Below are 15,125 nucleotides of genomic sequence, written 5' to 3' on the forward strand. Positions count from 1 at the left end.
AAATAGTGGGATACATGGCTCAATGCTGAGCGCCATGCGGGAACGTGCAAACCTTTCGATGCCGCGATTCCAGGTAAGAGGAAAGGAGTTGCGATCTTGATCTCTTGGCACGGCTGGTTTTCTTCGGACCCTCATCTATTTATGCGAGTTTCAGTTATTCTCAGTGTTGGCACTGTGTTGGTGTGTTCAGCGCGAAGGCCCTTTACACGTGGAAGTGCCTGCGGCACCGGGGGTCCATAACCACTGCCATCACACCACGTGGTTAGTTATATCCTTATCTCCTTCCTGTTCATTTCGTTTTGCACTGAGTTCCTGTGATGTTATTACCCTTCCTCTACTGCTTTTTTACCTCTCATTTCCCACCACTTCTTAACTCTTCATGGTGTGTTTGTGGATGCTTATCGATGATCAGTGATATTTGCGTTAGGTGAAGAACGGCGTGAGGGGAAGAGAAGTACTTAGTAACACGGTATCTTTCGCGGTCCCTGGACAATATCTGAAAGTGAGCCGGTACCACTTCTGCCTCCTCCGCTCCACCTTCATCCTAGTGGATTTTTAAATTGGTGTGACCAACACACATTGTTATATAAACGGAGTCACAGAACTGCGTTCCAACCGCCGCTACTGCCAGCACATAAACGGCTATGGGTTCCGGGGTAGGAAGACTCGGAGAGAAAAGCCACGGCCATGAGGGGGGAGTCTTCAGAGGAGAGAACGGTAATAAAACTGACAACACTATCGCAGCCGCTGGAGACAGCGTTGGTGAAAATGGCCCGCGTCTGCTAGATGGGCTGCCCGCAGTATCGACGGCGAGAGGAAGCAAAATAGCTGAGGACGATGTGGACGCCGACGATGAGGAAAGTGACTGTGATGCAAACCAGGATGATAACAGTCGTACGCAAAGGAAGAAGTTGGCACTCATCGTTAACAATGGCGATTGCGCCATTGCCCCAGAAAGTAGCCAGCAATTCAATGCAGTCCCTTGCACTGACCACCTTCCACAATCTACGCATCCTGCTGGGGGTGAAGAGATGATGAGAGTGCAGCAAACCTCAAACTCCGTACCCAATCCCGCAGAAGCAGTGGGTACAGAAACTATCGGTGATAGGGAGCGGACGCGTGACAGTGCTGACTGTCAACTCAGACTAAGTGCCTCACGCCGCAGGATCACACACGGCAGGGACGATAAATCCAACAGCACAAAGACAGCGCCGTCCTCGGAGTTTATCCTGGAAATGGATAAAACAGCGAACGGCTTATCAGACTACCCGAGCGACGGACCTGCACGCTCTAGCACCCAAGTCTCCCTGAGAGAACGAGGGCTGAAAGACATGACGTCGGTGCACAACCCGCAAGCTACACCCACAAGCATCCTGCGAAAAAACAGCTGTGAGACGCGTGAGCTATCCCACAACCTGCAGTCGAACGCAAGCGACACAAACACCATCGACGGATCAGATATCCCCTCGCGAAGCCCCCGAATGGGGCCGTCTCTCCCCGTGTCAACGAACATAAACGATGCTGATATGCTTAGTAGTCACGAGGAGATGGAAGATGACCTACAGCGCATCTCTGCGTTGATCAGACGTATGCACCAGCAGGGGAATGACCCCCTACCGGGGGAAGCAGGGGGTGCCTCTGTGGGTTACTACCCGTAATATCTACTTACTTTTTTAAGGTGTACCTGTTTTGTTTTTTACCCTCTGGTTTAGTTGTATTGACTTGTTATGTTTTGCCGCACCATGCCCCCCCCCATCATCAATTTCATCTTTCCGCAGTGGTACATCTGCCTTAGTTGTTCTACCGTGTTGTGGGGGATGCACGTTGCCGCACGCGGCTAAATAGTATGTTTCCCCTTCTTTCTCCCCCCCCCCTCTCATATCCGCTCGTATTTTCTTGTTTTTTTTTTTTTGTGATTGCTCCCTTACAAGTAAATAAGCGAACGAATTTGTTCATTTAACTGTCGATGAGAGCATTATTTCAGATGTCTAATTTTTGTTTTCTTTTCAACTTTGTCCGTTCGTTTGCCTTGTCGTGCTGGCATGCAGTGCACGCTGCACACGTGTAACCCATCGGTTGAGCCGCAAGAGAGGACCACCGTGAGGATATGTGTATGTATATATACATACACATGCACAATCTTTGTGGCCTATGCATTTATGAAAATTTAACACTCTTGAGCACCACGAAGAGCACAAAAACTGGACGATTACACCCCCTCCTAACACTTGCTCCCGCCCCCCTGCAAACGCAAAACCCCCCCCCCCTTCTTCTGTCCCTTTCATCTTGTCTCCCACCTTCTGCGGCACGACCCAAAACTTAGAGTCAAACTTTGGCAAAAAGTACACAAGGTAAGGAGGAAGGAAATAGGGGTTGCTTTCTTTTTAAAAAAAGAGAGAGAAAATAAAGGGGGGCTGACAAACAGCACTCCCTCCTCAAAGTCTCCAAATCTAACTTGGACGGCAGCAGTGAGGGCGGTGCTATACGTAGAACTGGTTAGCAAATCGAATCAGCAAGCGGCACGCAACCTCGACGTGAAAAGCCACCATGTTACGGCACACGCGTTTCTCCTTCACGCACCAGCGACCACACCTCGTACATTGGCAGTCGCTCGGCAAAACACATTTCGACGTATGTGTCATCGGCGCCGGTCCCGCTGGCATTGCGGCAGCCCTACGAGCTGTGGACTACAACAAACGGGTCTGTCTTGTAGAAGCAAAGCGTATTGGCGGTTGCGATCTGTGGAATGGCACACTTCAGTCGAAAACGTTGTGGGAAATGTCAAATTTTTTGGGGCGCGCGAGGGGAAGTTCCGCCGAACGGGTGTATGGAACTACCATTTCAAATTTTATGGAACTCGACGATGAACGCATGCTGCAGACATTGCAAGAGGTGAGCGAGACGCGGGAAAAGCAGGTACTATCTGCCCTCAGCGCCTCTAACGTGGCGTTACTCTACGGTCGCGCCGCTTTTGCTAGCCCTCATGAGTTAGAGGTCAGTAGCCGCGAGGCAAAGGAGTACCGAACGGTGACGGCTGATTATTTCATCATCGCCACAGGTTCTGTCCCTGTCACGCAGCCACATGTGCCCGTGGACCACAAGAACGTGGTGACTTCCGATGACCTTATGACGTTACCGCTGCCAAAAAGCATGGTAGTGGTGGGTGGCGGCGCGCTTGGCAGTGAATTCGCGACGACATACGGCAGGCTTGGTAAGACCAAGGTGTTTCTACTAGACAAGAAGGAGCGCATAATGCCGAAGGAAGATGATGATGTGGCAGCAACGATACAGAAGGGAATGGAAAAGCATGGCGTAGAGGTGCACCAAGATTGCTTGCTGTACAGCTTACAATCACTGACCAAAAGTGAGAGTGATGGCCAGGAGACACCAAATGACGGCACCTCGGGGAATGGAGTTCGCTATACCATCATGCACCGCAAGACACATGAACTTCAGACGTACGAAGTGGAGCGGGCCCTCATCGTGACTGGGCGCCGACCGAATTACTTCGGACTGGGCCTACGTAATACTAACTGCGAAGTGCGCGACGGGGTACTTGTGCTAGACGAGTTTGGCAGGTGTGTAAACCAAAAACACATTTACGCCGTGGGAGACGCAACAGGTCGTGACAGGTCAGTTAGTATGGGCGAAGCGAAGGGGCGGTTGGCAGTAGATCATATATACAGTCCACACATAACGGAGCCGCTTCACCCCGACCATTCCAGAATTGTATTCCTAGACACTGCCGTAGCTTCCGTGGGAAAAAACGAAAAGCAGTGCAGAGAAAAAAATGTATCGTATGTAGTGGCCAAGTATGGGTTTGAACTCTGCAGTCGCAACGTGGCTGCGAGCAACACCGAAGGGTTTGTAAAAATACTCGCGAGTAATGACAGTAAAAAGACGCTTCTCGGCGTTCACGTAGTGGGATGGAGCGCAAGTACTATCGTAGAGTTCGCTACCGCGGCGATTCAACGTAAACAGTCGGCATACGAGCTGAGTGAAATGCTCACAGCGTACCCATCCGTTTCACAAGCATTTCTAGAGTGCTTGCGCGTCATATTGGGCACATCCATGTTAAAACCCGGTACATTCCCCGGTCTCGTCTGCAATACATGGACTCCGTCTGACTGTGAGCGAGGTCGGGGCTATTGTTCGCTGGGAAATGCTCAAGGCGGTGGCAAACAATAGGTGGCAAAGCAGCCGATGGTGAGGCAAAGCTGAAAAGCAACCGAGGATATCGGGCGACTCTAAATGTTTGTGGAAGCACACAAGCCTACGGCCCCGTAAAGGGCCCAAATTGCGGATGGCGTGACTGCTGGATGTTCAGTTACAGCTCTTCCATCGTCATGTGTATACGTTTTAGGGATATGTGAGAGTACTGTTGTGCGCTGGTCCAAAGCAGATCGCATGAGGGCATAAGATCCAGGACAGTGTATTATTACTTCCCTTCCCTCACCCTCATCCATTTTCTTCTTTTTTTACCACCCCTCTTATCAGTGAGTTCATAATCAATCGTCTCCTTCCTTCGAAGGTGAGAGACCTATCGACTCCCTACCTTACCTGTCTTTCGCCTCTCTGCTTTGTTTCATACCGTGCAGTGTTCTGTATACCGTTATGGCCATGGCTGAAATGCGCGGGGAGGGCGAAATCCTCCCCGCGATAAGCAGTCATTACCAACGGCAACGGGAAAGAAAGCACGTCATCGTGATATAACTTTGAAACGTCTGCGTGCGGACGTTACAACGATCCAAATGTGTGTGTGGGTGGGGGGGAGGGACTACCCCGATGTTTGAGTACTCACTATGGCGAGGGCCTCATGCATGATGTTTTATCGGACACACATACACACAAATGAATGTCGTATCTTAACCAACTTGTAGGCAGGCGCGCTGTCCTTTAGCCGTTGGAACTACTTTGATTGCTGTAGCTTGACTGAATTTTTTTTTTTTCGTTCGGCCGATCCACTTTCTCTCAAACCTTGTCCCTCATTATTAGTGCTTCGACATTGCTTCTAGTGTTTCTGTCGGAGTGCTTCGGTGTATTCCCGCGGGTGCTGCAGTCGAGGCGGTCCCACAAGGCAAAACCGCGACGAAGGAGGGAACGTTAGGAAAGGAGCAGAAACTGAAGAAGAAGCCCAAGGAGCTGAAAAAATAAGAAAGGTTTAACAACAGGTAACAGGGGTTGAAGTGGAGTTAGAGAAGGGAAGATTAGAAAGTCGGAGGGGAGAAGCGGGGGGAGGAATTACAGAACTGCAGAAAGGGATACGGGCCAATCCACTTAGCCGCCCGTCCCTCGTGGCCGTGTTGACCCGTTGGACAAACGGTTGCTTTGTACGGCTATCGGCCACGACGGGACGTCATCTAGTGATCAGCTGGACAAATCAAATATCACAGGTTGCGAGTTAACACATACAGCAGAAGTTCTAGTGAGCGACTCACGTAGTGGCTAAGCAACTGAAGTTTCAATGAATTGTCGTGAGATCATAAGGAAGCTTCTGCTCAACCCAGCGCACAACAATGCCGCCACAAGAACTGCCCAAGGAGATAATGGAGACAGTAACCAGCGGGCGTACACTCGCATCTCACGCCTTGCCGCGTTCCAGAGCGCCCAGACACAAGAAAGCACTCCTAAAACCAATGGAACCGGACGGGCAACGACAGAGGGGTTAACGGAGGCTGAGGTGCGGTGGTTAGTGATGGAGTCCCGGGCGCTGTTCATGTCGCAGCCGATGCTAGTAGAAATTGCCGCCCCCGTGAGAATTTGCGGGGATGTGCACGGACAGTACACCGACCTCCTGCGACTCTTCGACTTGGGAGGCTTCCCTCCAGATGCAAATTACATTTTTCTCGGGGACTACGTAGACCGTGGTGACCAGTCATTGGAAACAATCTGTCTCTTGCTCGCATATAAGTTGAGCTTCCCTGAGACCTTCTTCCTCCTACGTGGCAACCACGAGTGTAGTAGCATCAACCGTATATACGGTTTCTTCGATGAGTGCAAGAGGCGGTATAGTGTCCGCTTGTGGAAACAGTTCACCGATACTTTCAACTGCATGCCAGTGGCTGGATTGGTTGAAGGACGTATCCTCTGTATGCATGGTGGGCTCAGTCCCGAACTCACTGATCTCGATCAGATACGTCGCATTCTCCGCCCCACGGACGTGCCCGATAGTGGACTGATATGCGATTTGTTATGGTCTGATCCCAGCACGAATATGGAGAGTAACTGGAGTGAGAATGACCGCGGCGTGTCGTGGACCTTTAGTGAGAGTGTCGTGAAGTCTTTCAATAAGAAGTTTGACCTCGACCTCATTTGCCGTGCGCACCAGGTGGTGGACGCGGGTTATGAATTCTTCGCAGCACGGCAGCTTGTGACAGTTTTCTCTGCGCCGAACTACTGCGATGAGTTTGACAACGCCGGTGCATTTATGTGTGTGGATGAAAATCTGATGTGTAGCTTTGTACAGATTGAACCAACACGTACGCTGCTGAGGTACTTCTTTTAGCGTTATGGAAGGTACTCATGCGGTTGTTGGGAGACCCTTGGATTCAGGGAGTGGATCGTGGGGCATGTGTCAGTGCGCATGCCTGGAGGGTACAAAGGAACGAGGAATAAATCGAAGATGAGGTGTCGCGCACGGACAATGCCTCTCTCCCCTCCACGTGCACCCGCCTACCCTTTTTCCTTCGTTACGGCGCTGCTTGTGTCTGCTCTACTTCCGCGTGTACATGGGGATCCCTTGCGGCTCAACGCAGCACGGCCCCGCGCGCAGATGAAATCCAAAGGAGTGGGTAGCGCGAGATTGGAAGGGGGACTCAAAGGGAAGGGAGGGGGAATTTGCACAGTATAACGTATGTTAAACTTTTATACACACACCGAAGTGACAGAGTACAATTACATAATGTGCATGAAACGGAGTAAAAGAGGCGCCAGATAACGGCTGACAGTGGAGTGTAACCAACACATCCTCTTCGCACCTCTATAGATGGGCTTCCCCCGACGATAAGGAGTGGCTCGGAGGGAGTCGAAGGGCGGACTTTGGGCCAGGTGTTGGACAGAAAAAGTGAAACACTGCTTTCCCGCCACTGTTTTTCTCTGCTGCGCCTTTATGTATTACCTCTTCCTCACTGATCCTAACTCACAACGACAACTTTGCATCTTATCGCATGGCTGTGCGCTGATAAACTTTCGAGGATGATCCGACTTGTGAGTTCCTTCGGGTTTCTTTCAGGATATACATCCGGTTTACTATCTGTTTATTGCTTTAATTTTATCCCCATCCTCCTGGTCATTGCTTTTTCGCACCCTCCAGTAGAAGCAAGTCCTCCCCTTGCATAGGTTAAACCACATACGCGAAGTGTGGAGAGCGTAGAAACCAAAAAGTGTTGAAAGGGTAAGTAAAATAAACGTTAAAACGCAAGGGGGAATCGAGCACATAACTTCCATTTTCTTTTGCTTTGATAGGAAACGCTGAGACATTACCGGAGAGGCCAAAAAGTAGTGCAAACATGTCAGGTGGTGCGGCCCTACCGGTTTCCCAGATGGAGTTGCACAAGGTGAATGAAGTGCAGTTCGAGATATTTAAGGAGAGGCAAATCAAAAGTTACGCCGTGTGCCTTGTCGAGCACGCCAAGTCGTATGAACGCGGCCGACCAGTCCGGGGAGGCATCAATGATTTGCGTATGGGTACCACTGACTTCGAATTCGCATGCGAGACATGTCATAGGAAGCACCCAGAGTGCCCTGGACACTTCGGATACATCGAGCTCGCAGAGCCTGTCTTTAATATTGGCGTCTTCGATCTTGTACTGCAGGTGTTGAAGTGTGTTTGCAAAACGTGCGGGGCTCTCCTCCTTAACACGCGCGAACAGGACGTACATAAGAAGTTGCAGCACATGACAGGCCTCAACCGTCTTCGGCAAGTTGCGAAGATGGCTGAGGCAAAGTGCCGCGTCTCCACCAGCACCGAAGACGATATGGGGATTGACGGCTTTGATAGTGCCCCTTTCAATGGCGGATCAGGAATGGGGCCAGGCGCGACACGGGGTTGTGGTGCGTCTCAACCCCGCGTAAGTCGCTTTTATGGTATCTACCCAACACTCGTTATCAAGGCAGTACATGAGGAACAAGACGCCGAGTGGCACGCTGATAAGGTGCGACAGGTGCTTGACCGCGTGTCCGATGATGATGCTCGCTTGATGGGCTTCGACCCTCAACGTTGCCACCCACGGGATCTTGTGCTCACTGTGCTTCCAGTTCCACCCCCGCAGGTGCGGCCCGCAATATCCTTCGGCGGTCTCAGGTCAGATGATGAACTCACGCATCAGATCATGTCCATTGTGAAACGCAACAACCAACTACGCAGGGATAAGGAGTCAGACGTGCAGGCAGCAATTGACCGGAGCCGGGCTTTATTGCAAGAACATGTGGCGACATATTTCAATAACGCTTCCACATACTATAAGCCAACGAAGGTGAATGACACAAAGAAGCTAAAGTCATTAACGGAGCGCTTGAAGGGGAAGTACGGTAGACTGCGTGGAAATCTAATGGGGAAGCGGGTGGACTTCTCCGCTCGAACCGTCATCACAGGCGATCCGAACATTGACGTGGATGAAGTAGGTGTACCCTTTTCTGTCGCGATGACGCTTACATTCCCCGAGCGAGTGAACACAGTAAATAAGAAGCGACTGACGGAGTTTGCCCGGCGCACGGTCTACCCGTCGGCGAATTACATACACCATCCGAATGGCACCATAACAAAACTCGCGCTCTTGCGTGACCGCTCCAAGGTGACGCTAAACATCGGTGACGTTGTGGAGAGGCATGTGATTAATGGGGATGTCGTCTTGTTCAACCGACAGCCGACATTGCATCGCATGAGTATGATGGGCCACAGGGTTCGGGTTCTCAACTATAACACTTTCCGGCTTAATCTCTCTTGTACCACACCATACAATGCTGACTTCGATGGTGACGAAATGAATTTGCACGTGCCGCAGAGTCTCTTAACGAAAGCAGAGCTGATTGAAATGATGATGGTTCCAAAGAACTTCGTCTCGCCCAATAAGTCTGCTCCGTGCATGGGTATTGTGCAAGACAGTCTGCTGGGTAGTTACCGGTTGACGGACAAGGACACATTCCTCGATAAGTACTTTGTGCAAAGCGTGGCACTTTGGCTGGATCTTTGGCAGTTACCCATTCCCGCCATTCTGAAACCCCGACCCCTCTGGACCGGAAAGCAGGTATTTTCACTTATCCTTCCTGAGGTTAACCATCCAGCAACACCACAGGACCGGCCCCCCTTTCCTCACAATGATTCCGTAGTGATGATACGACGTGGTCAGTTGTTATGTGGACCAATCACTAAGAGTATCGTTGGTGCTGCACCGGGATCACTCATTCACGTTATATTTAATGAGCATGGATCTGATGAAGTGGCACGCTTCATCAACGGCGTGCAGCGCGTGACGACGTTTTTCTTACTTAACTTCGGTTTCAGCGTTGGGGTTCAAGACACCGTAGCTGACAGTGACACCTTGCGGCAGATGAATGATGTCCTCGTGAAAACACGGAGGAATGTTGAAAAAATTGGTGCGGCTGCCAACAACCGTACACTGAACCGCAAGGCTGGTATGACACTTCTGCAGTCATTCGAAGCAGATGTCAACAGCGCACTGAACAAGTGCCGCGAAGAGGCAGCAAAGAAGGCACTGAGCAACGTCCGTCGCACTAACAGCTTCAAGGTGATGATTGAAGCGGGCAGTAAGGGTACAGATCTGAACATATGTCAAATTGCCGTCTTTGTTGGGCAACAAAACGTCGCGGGAAGCCGTATTCCATTCGGTTTTCGTAGGCGCACGCTTCCACACTTTATGCTTGACGATTATGGTGAGACGTCACGCGGCATGGCAAACCGTGGTTACGTTGAGGGTCTGAAACCGCACGAGTTTTTTTTCCACACAATGGCTGGTCGTGAGGGTTTGATCGATACTGCGGTGAAAACCTCTGATACAGGCTACCTGCAGCGTAAGCTTATCAAGGCGCTAGAAGATGTCCACGCAGCCTACGACGGTACTGTGCGAAATGCAAACGATGAACTAATTCAGTTTATGTACGGTGAAGACGGTCTTGACGGGGCCCGTATAGAGGGTGGGCAGCTGTTCCCTCTTCCCTTTCGGGACGATAAGGAGATGGAAGACACGTACAAATATGAGTACGACGTGGATGGCACCTTCAGTGGGAAGGTTGGTGGTAACTATATGGATCCCCACGTTAGGAAGATGCTACGCGCTGATCCCCAAAATGTTCGGAAACTTCAGGAAGAATATGAACAGCTTACGGCGGACCGCGAGTGGTCACGCAAAATGCTTGACCTCGAGGATCGTGATAAACTGAAGCTTAACCTCCCTGTTAATCCAGGTCGACTTATCCAAAACGCGCGCAGTACTATGGGCAAACGTAGTCAAGTGTCCAACCTGAGCCCCATCACTATTATCGACCACGTGCGGAAACTTCAAGAAGATCTCATGAAACTCTTTCCATCTTACCACCGGGGAGGGGATGGATACATCAGGAATACGTTGAGTCGTGAGCGCATTGAAAGTGCGCTTACTCTCTTCAACGTTCATTTGAGGCAGCTACTTGCGTCAAAAAGGGTGCTGAAGGAATATAAACTTAACGATAGGGCTTTTGAGTATCTTCTCAAGGAAATTAGAACCAAGTACCACCAGTCACTCACCACGCCGGGTGAGAACATTGGGGCAATCGCTGCGCAGTCGTGTGGTGAACCTGCCACACAAATGACACTTAACACGTTCCACAATGCGGGAATTTCCTCAAAGAACGTTACCCTCGGTGTGCCACGTTTACTGGAGCTTCTAAACGTCTCACGAAACCAAAAGCACGCGAGCATGACAGTGTCTCTGTTTCCACCATATGATGAAAAGCGAAATGCGCAAAAGGCCCAGCATCTCATTGAATACTGCACGCTGGAGAGTATCACAAGGCGCATACAGTTCATCTACGACCCTGACCCACGTCACACCGTTGTGGAGGCTGATCGTGACATCCTAGAACTAGAGTGGAATGTTATGGATGAAAGCGATGCAGAGCTAAGAATACAGGAGGTAGTGGCAGGTTCGCCATGGGTGGTGAGGTTGGAGCTCGACGTGGATATGGTCACCGACAAGGCCCTCGATATGAAGGATGTGAAGCAAGCTATCCTGCGAGTGGATGAAAGCTACATAATTGAAACGGGAATGGCTAACAATGTGCGCCAGCGGACCATAAGAATGCGGTCCAGATATAACGAAGGAGCTGACTCGATCCCACAGCTTAAGCGTGAAATCCCAGCCCTTCTTGCGCGGGTTCACTTGCGTGGTATTCCCGGTGTGCGTCGGGCGCTGCTGAAGGACACCACCGAATTCACTGTAGATCAGGCAACGGGGAAAATGAGTGGCAACAAAATATGGGCAATAGACACGGACGGCACGGCATTGCGACGTGCTTTTATTGGTGTCGTAGGTGAGGATGGTAAGAACATTATTAATGCGGTGAAAACGAGTAGCAACAAAGTGCCTGAGGTATGTAGTCTTCTTGGTATTGAGGCGGCGAGATCAAAGATGTTGACGGAACTTCGTGAGGCTTACCTGGCCTATGGTCTCAATATTAACTACCGCCACTATACTATACTGGTGGATACGATATGTCAGCATGGGTACCTGATGGCTGTTTCTCGCTCAGGAATCAACCGCTCCGATACGTCGGGTCCGTTGATGCGCTGTTCATTTGAAGAAACTGTTAAGGTGCTTATGGCGGCTGCATCTTTTGGCGAGTGCGATCCCGTGCGTGGGGTATCAGCAAATCTTGTGCTCGGTAACCAAGCGCGCGTTGGTACGGGGCTTTTCGATCTTGTTCTCAACATGGCAGCGCTGCAGCAGGCTGTACCGCAGGCAGAAGCGGTTGCACCCGGAAAGGATGTAAATGTGTATCACAGTCTCGGGTCCACGCTGCAGCAAAATATCCAATCCTCCATTGCGTACCGACCAAGAGATCATGATGCAACACCGTTTGTAAACAATGCCAGTCTGTTTCTCCGCCAGGGTTTCGGTGGGGGGTCCTCCTCCGCACCAGTAACGGCCTCGGCCCCATACAACCCTTCGACGACGTACCACGGCGGTCGGCTCGAAGCGAGCGCAGTGCACAGGAGTCAAGCTTATTCTACATCCCCCGCTTTGGAATACGGAGGGCGGGAAGCAAGCGCCTCACAAATGTACAGCGTTATGTCTTCCGCCAGCGCGTTCAACCCAGTTTCAACGCGGATGTCGTCAGTGGCACACAGTTATTCCGAATACAGTGAAGCCTCTTCTTACCACCTGCAACACAGCGTGGCGCCAACTTCCATGCAAGCTTCACTACCAAGAACCGACAACTCTATGACCATGCAAGGTATCGGTAGTGTTTCAGTACCGTACACGCCCCATGCCATGTCCAGTGCTGCCCCACCGTCGCAGGTATACGCCAGCACAGAAGTCGGCCGGTCGCACAGCGAGGACTCGCGGTCCCAGTCAGCTCTCTACGTTCCGACACTCTCACCCACCCACGCGGGTTACGCTATACGAGGTGATGAGCCATCCACACATCGTAGTGACTCAAATGTCATGTGGCGGGAGGCTGGCGGGGGAAGGGAACAGGATGAGGAAGATGACCTCTCCACGAATTATATGCCCACTGCAAAGACACCCCAGCAGGTGGCACCGCCGACAGCCGCAGAGTTTGGGGACGAGGAAGAGGAAGAACAGTAACGAAAGGAAATTAGTGAGGTGGGAAGGTCAAACCTTGTCAACCTGTTTGGTGTGTATTCTGTAAGCAGCGCTAAACTGCTAAGTGCCAGCGTGCAGTTGAGTGGAAGCAGAAAAGGTGGGAACGAAGGTGCAGAGGATATCAGCGTTTTCTTGGAGACCCTACAGAGGAAAGGAGAGGATTATTTGTGGTCGGGAAGCTTTCGAGATGTTGTGTATGTTTGCTTGTTGAGAGCTATACACCCAATGGGGCGGGCAAGGGTGGAACTCAAAAAATAAAAACGGTGAAAGAGAATGGCAGTTTCCCTGCACAACCTAAAGTTTAGCCGTTTTGGATGTGGAGAAGGAGGGCACATGTCGATACGGTCATTCTGCCATTCGTGTCAACAATCTCTTCTTTACTGTGTTCAACATGGATGCAGTCACTTCAGATGACTAATCGTCGACGTTGTAAGGGCATGCGCAGCAAATATCACTATTTCCCATCATATTTTTTCTAAAATAAGACTCTTTTTGACGCAAAACATTTCAAGGAGTAACCAGCGATTTAAAAAAGATTTTAATATAAGACTTGAATAAATTCAATATAAGTCAAAACAAAGGCATCTGATAATAATGCTAATGTGCATGCGCCCAGTAGCGGTCGCCTGTGTCTTCGTGGCTCTTGCAACGGTGGCAACTGTTCACGGCGCCATCCATTTCCATGAGAAGTTCAGCAGCATTGACCACTGGACAGCCTCAAAGGCACGCAGTGATTACGGCAAAGTGGAGCTGTCTGCCGGCAAGTTCTACGCGGATGCGGAGAAGAGCAAGGGCCTTCGACTTACGGAAGATGCTCGCTTCTATGCTCTCTCCACACCACTCCCCACTCCCATCACAAACGAGAAGAAAGACTTCGTTGTTTCTTTCTCTGTGAAACATGAGCAGGACCTCCGGTGCGGCGGCGGGTACATTAAGCTCCTTCCACAGATGGATCCAGCTGAGCTCAAGGGGGAAACGAAGTATTGGCTCATGTTCGGACCTGACCGCTGCGGATACGACAAGAAGATTCACATCATCATCAGCTACAACGGCGCAAACAGAGAGTGGAAGAAGCGCCCAAGCTACCCTGATGACAAACTAACCCATGTCTACACGCTGCACATCACCCCCAGTAATTCGTACGAGTTCTTCCTTGACGGCGTTTCGAAAGAAAAGGGAACCCTGGAGGCTGATTGGGATTTCCTCCCCGAAAAAGAAATTGATGACCCCGAAGACAAGAAACCCGCCGACTGGGTGGACGTGCCAACCATCGACGACCCAGAAGACAAAAAGCCGGAGGACTGGGACAGCGAACCGGAAAAAATTGTCGACCCCGAGGCGAAGAAACCAGAAGACTGGAACGATGCTGAGGACGGTGCATGGGAGGCCCCTATGATACCAAACCCAAAGTCGAAGGGCCCGTGGGCACCCCGTAAGATCCCGAACCCGGCCTACAAGGGTCCATGGGCGCCACGCAGGATCCCCAATCCAGCGTATAAGAATGATGAGGAACTTTACAAAATTCCTGAGCCTCTCACACATGTTGGCATTGACGTGTGGCAAGTGGAATCCGGCAGTATCTTCAAGGACATTATCATCGGCGATGATGTGAAGGAGGTGCTGGACATTGTGAAGAGCACTTATGATGGCATGAAGAAAGCAGAAGAGGATGCCCTCGCAGCCTTCGAGAAGAAGAAAGAACAAGATAAAAAGGAGGAAAACAAGAAGGAAACCGACGGGGAAGAGGACAAAAAGAAGAAGGAGGATAAGTCAGACTTGTAGAGCTCAACACACGTCCTTCATTAACATGTCAGTGAAAGTATAGTTCTTTCAACTGTTTATGTGGTCACGGCTTGTTCAGAGGAGTTTGTGAGGGGCGATGTCTCTCCGTGTTTTTGTGTGGTTGCTTTATATATTGCCTTGTAACATTTAAACCCATAAGACTTCAGTAAAACAGAGAAAGGGGGAATGAAAGGTATCAAATGGGGAAAGAGAATTTCCACAGGGAGGGGAAAAAGCTACCAGGGTTTCCGAAAGGAGGGAAAAGAGGTGTGCTCATAAGGACGTGGTATGTAGAAGGGAGAGAAGTACAGGAAGCGCATTTGAGGAGAAGGGTGACGAAGAATTCTAAAAAAAAAAAAGAAGGAAGGGGCAGTCCAATGGGTTTCCAAAGCGCCAAGTGGGTCATGCAATTCAGAGGCGCGACAACCTCCCTGGACTTTGATTTATCAAAGGATGGGGGGAATGCGCAGTTTTGCCTACTGCTGCTGCTGTGGTCCTTCTCTCGGTTCCGTTGTCCCT

The 15,125-nt window shown here is 50.6% G+C and overlaps 5 protein-coding genes across 5 annotated transcripts, besides 2 other annotated features; all 5 read left to right on the forward strand.

The window, feature by feature from the left end:
• Positions 1 to 15,125: part of a sequence feature (sequence corresponds to BAC RPCI93-10K10) that runs on past both edges of the window.
• Tb927.8.7370 (hypothetical protein) lies at positions 645 to 1,658 on the forward strand (the record flags this gene model as incomplete). Its single annotated transcript, XM_842473.1, has 1 exon — positions 645 to 1,658. The coding sequence occupies one exon, from the start codon at positions 645 to 647 to the stop codon at positions 1,656 to 1,658; it is 1,014 nt and encodes a 337-aa protein (XP_847566.1).
• Positions 2,548 to 4,188, forward strand: Tb927.8.7380 (dihydrolipoamide dehydrogenase, point mutation; the record flags this gene model as incomplete). Its single annotated transcript, XM_842474.1, has 1 exon — positions 2,548 to 4,188. One exon carries the CDS (start codon positions 2,548 to 2,550, stop codon positions 4,186 to 4,188), a length of 1,641 nt encoding a protein of 546 aa, XP_847567.1.
• Tb927.8.7390 (serine/threonine protein phosphatase PP1) lies at positions 5,465 to 6,505 on the forward strand (the record flags this gene model as incomplete). The annotated part of the gene is made up of 1 exon (XM_842475.1): positions 5,465 to 6,505. One exon carries the CDS (start codon positions 5,465 to 5,467, stop codon positions 6,503 to 6,505), a length of 1,041 nt encoding a protein of 346 aa, XP_847568.1.
• Tb927.8.7400 (RNA polymerase IIA largest subunit) lies at positions 7,509 to 12,806 on the forward strand (the record flags this gene model as incomplete). Its single annotated transcript, XM_842476.1, has 1 exon — positions 7,509 to 12,806. One exon carries the CDS (start codon positions 7,509 to 7,511, stop codon positions 12,804 to 12,806), a length of 5,298 nt encoding a protein of 1,765 aa, XP_847569.1.
• Positions 13,419 to 14,606, forward strand: Tb927.8.7410 (calreticulin, putative; the record flags this gene model as incomplete). Its single annotated transcript, XM_842477.1, has 1 exon — positions 13,419 to 14,606. The coding sequence occupies one exon, from the start codon at positions 13,419 to 13,421 to the stop codon at positions 14,604 to 14,606; it is 1,188 nt and encodes a 395-aa protein (XP_847570.1).
• Positions 14,511 to 14,594: a sequence feature (GA-rich).

The sequence above is a fragment of the Trypanosoma brucei genome, chromosome 8 (genome assembly GCF_000002445.2).
Source record: "Trypanosoma brucei brucei TREU927 chromosome 8, complete sequence".
Lineage (NCBI taxonomy): Eukaryota > Euglenozoa > Kinetoplastea > Trypanosomatida > Trypanosomatidae > Trypanosoma > Trypanosoma brucei.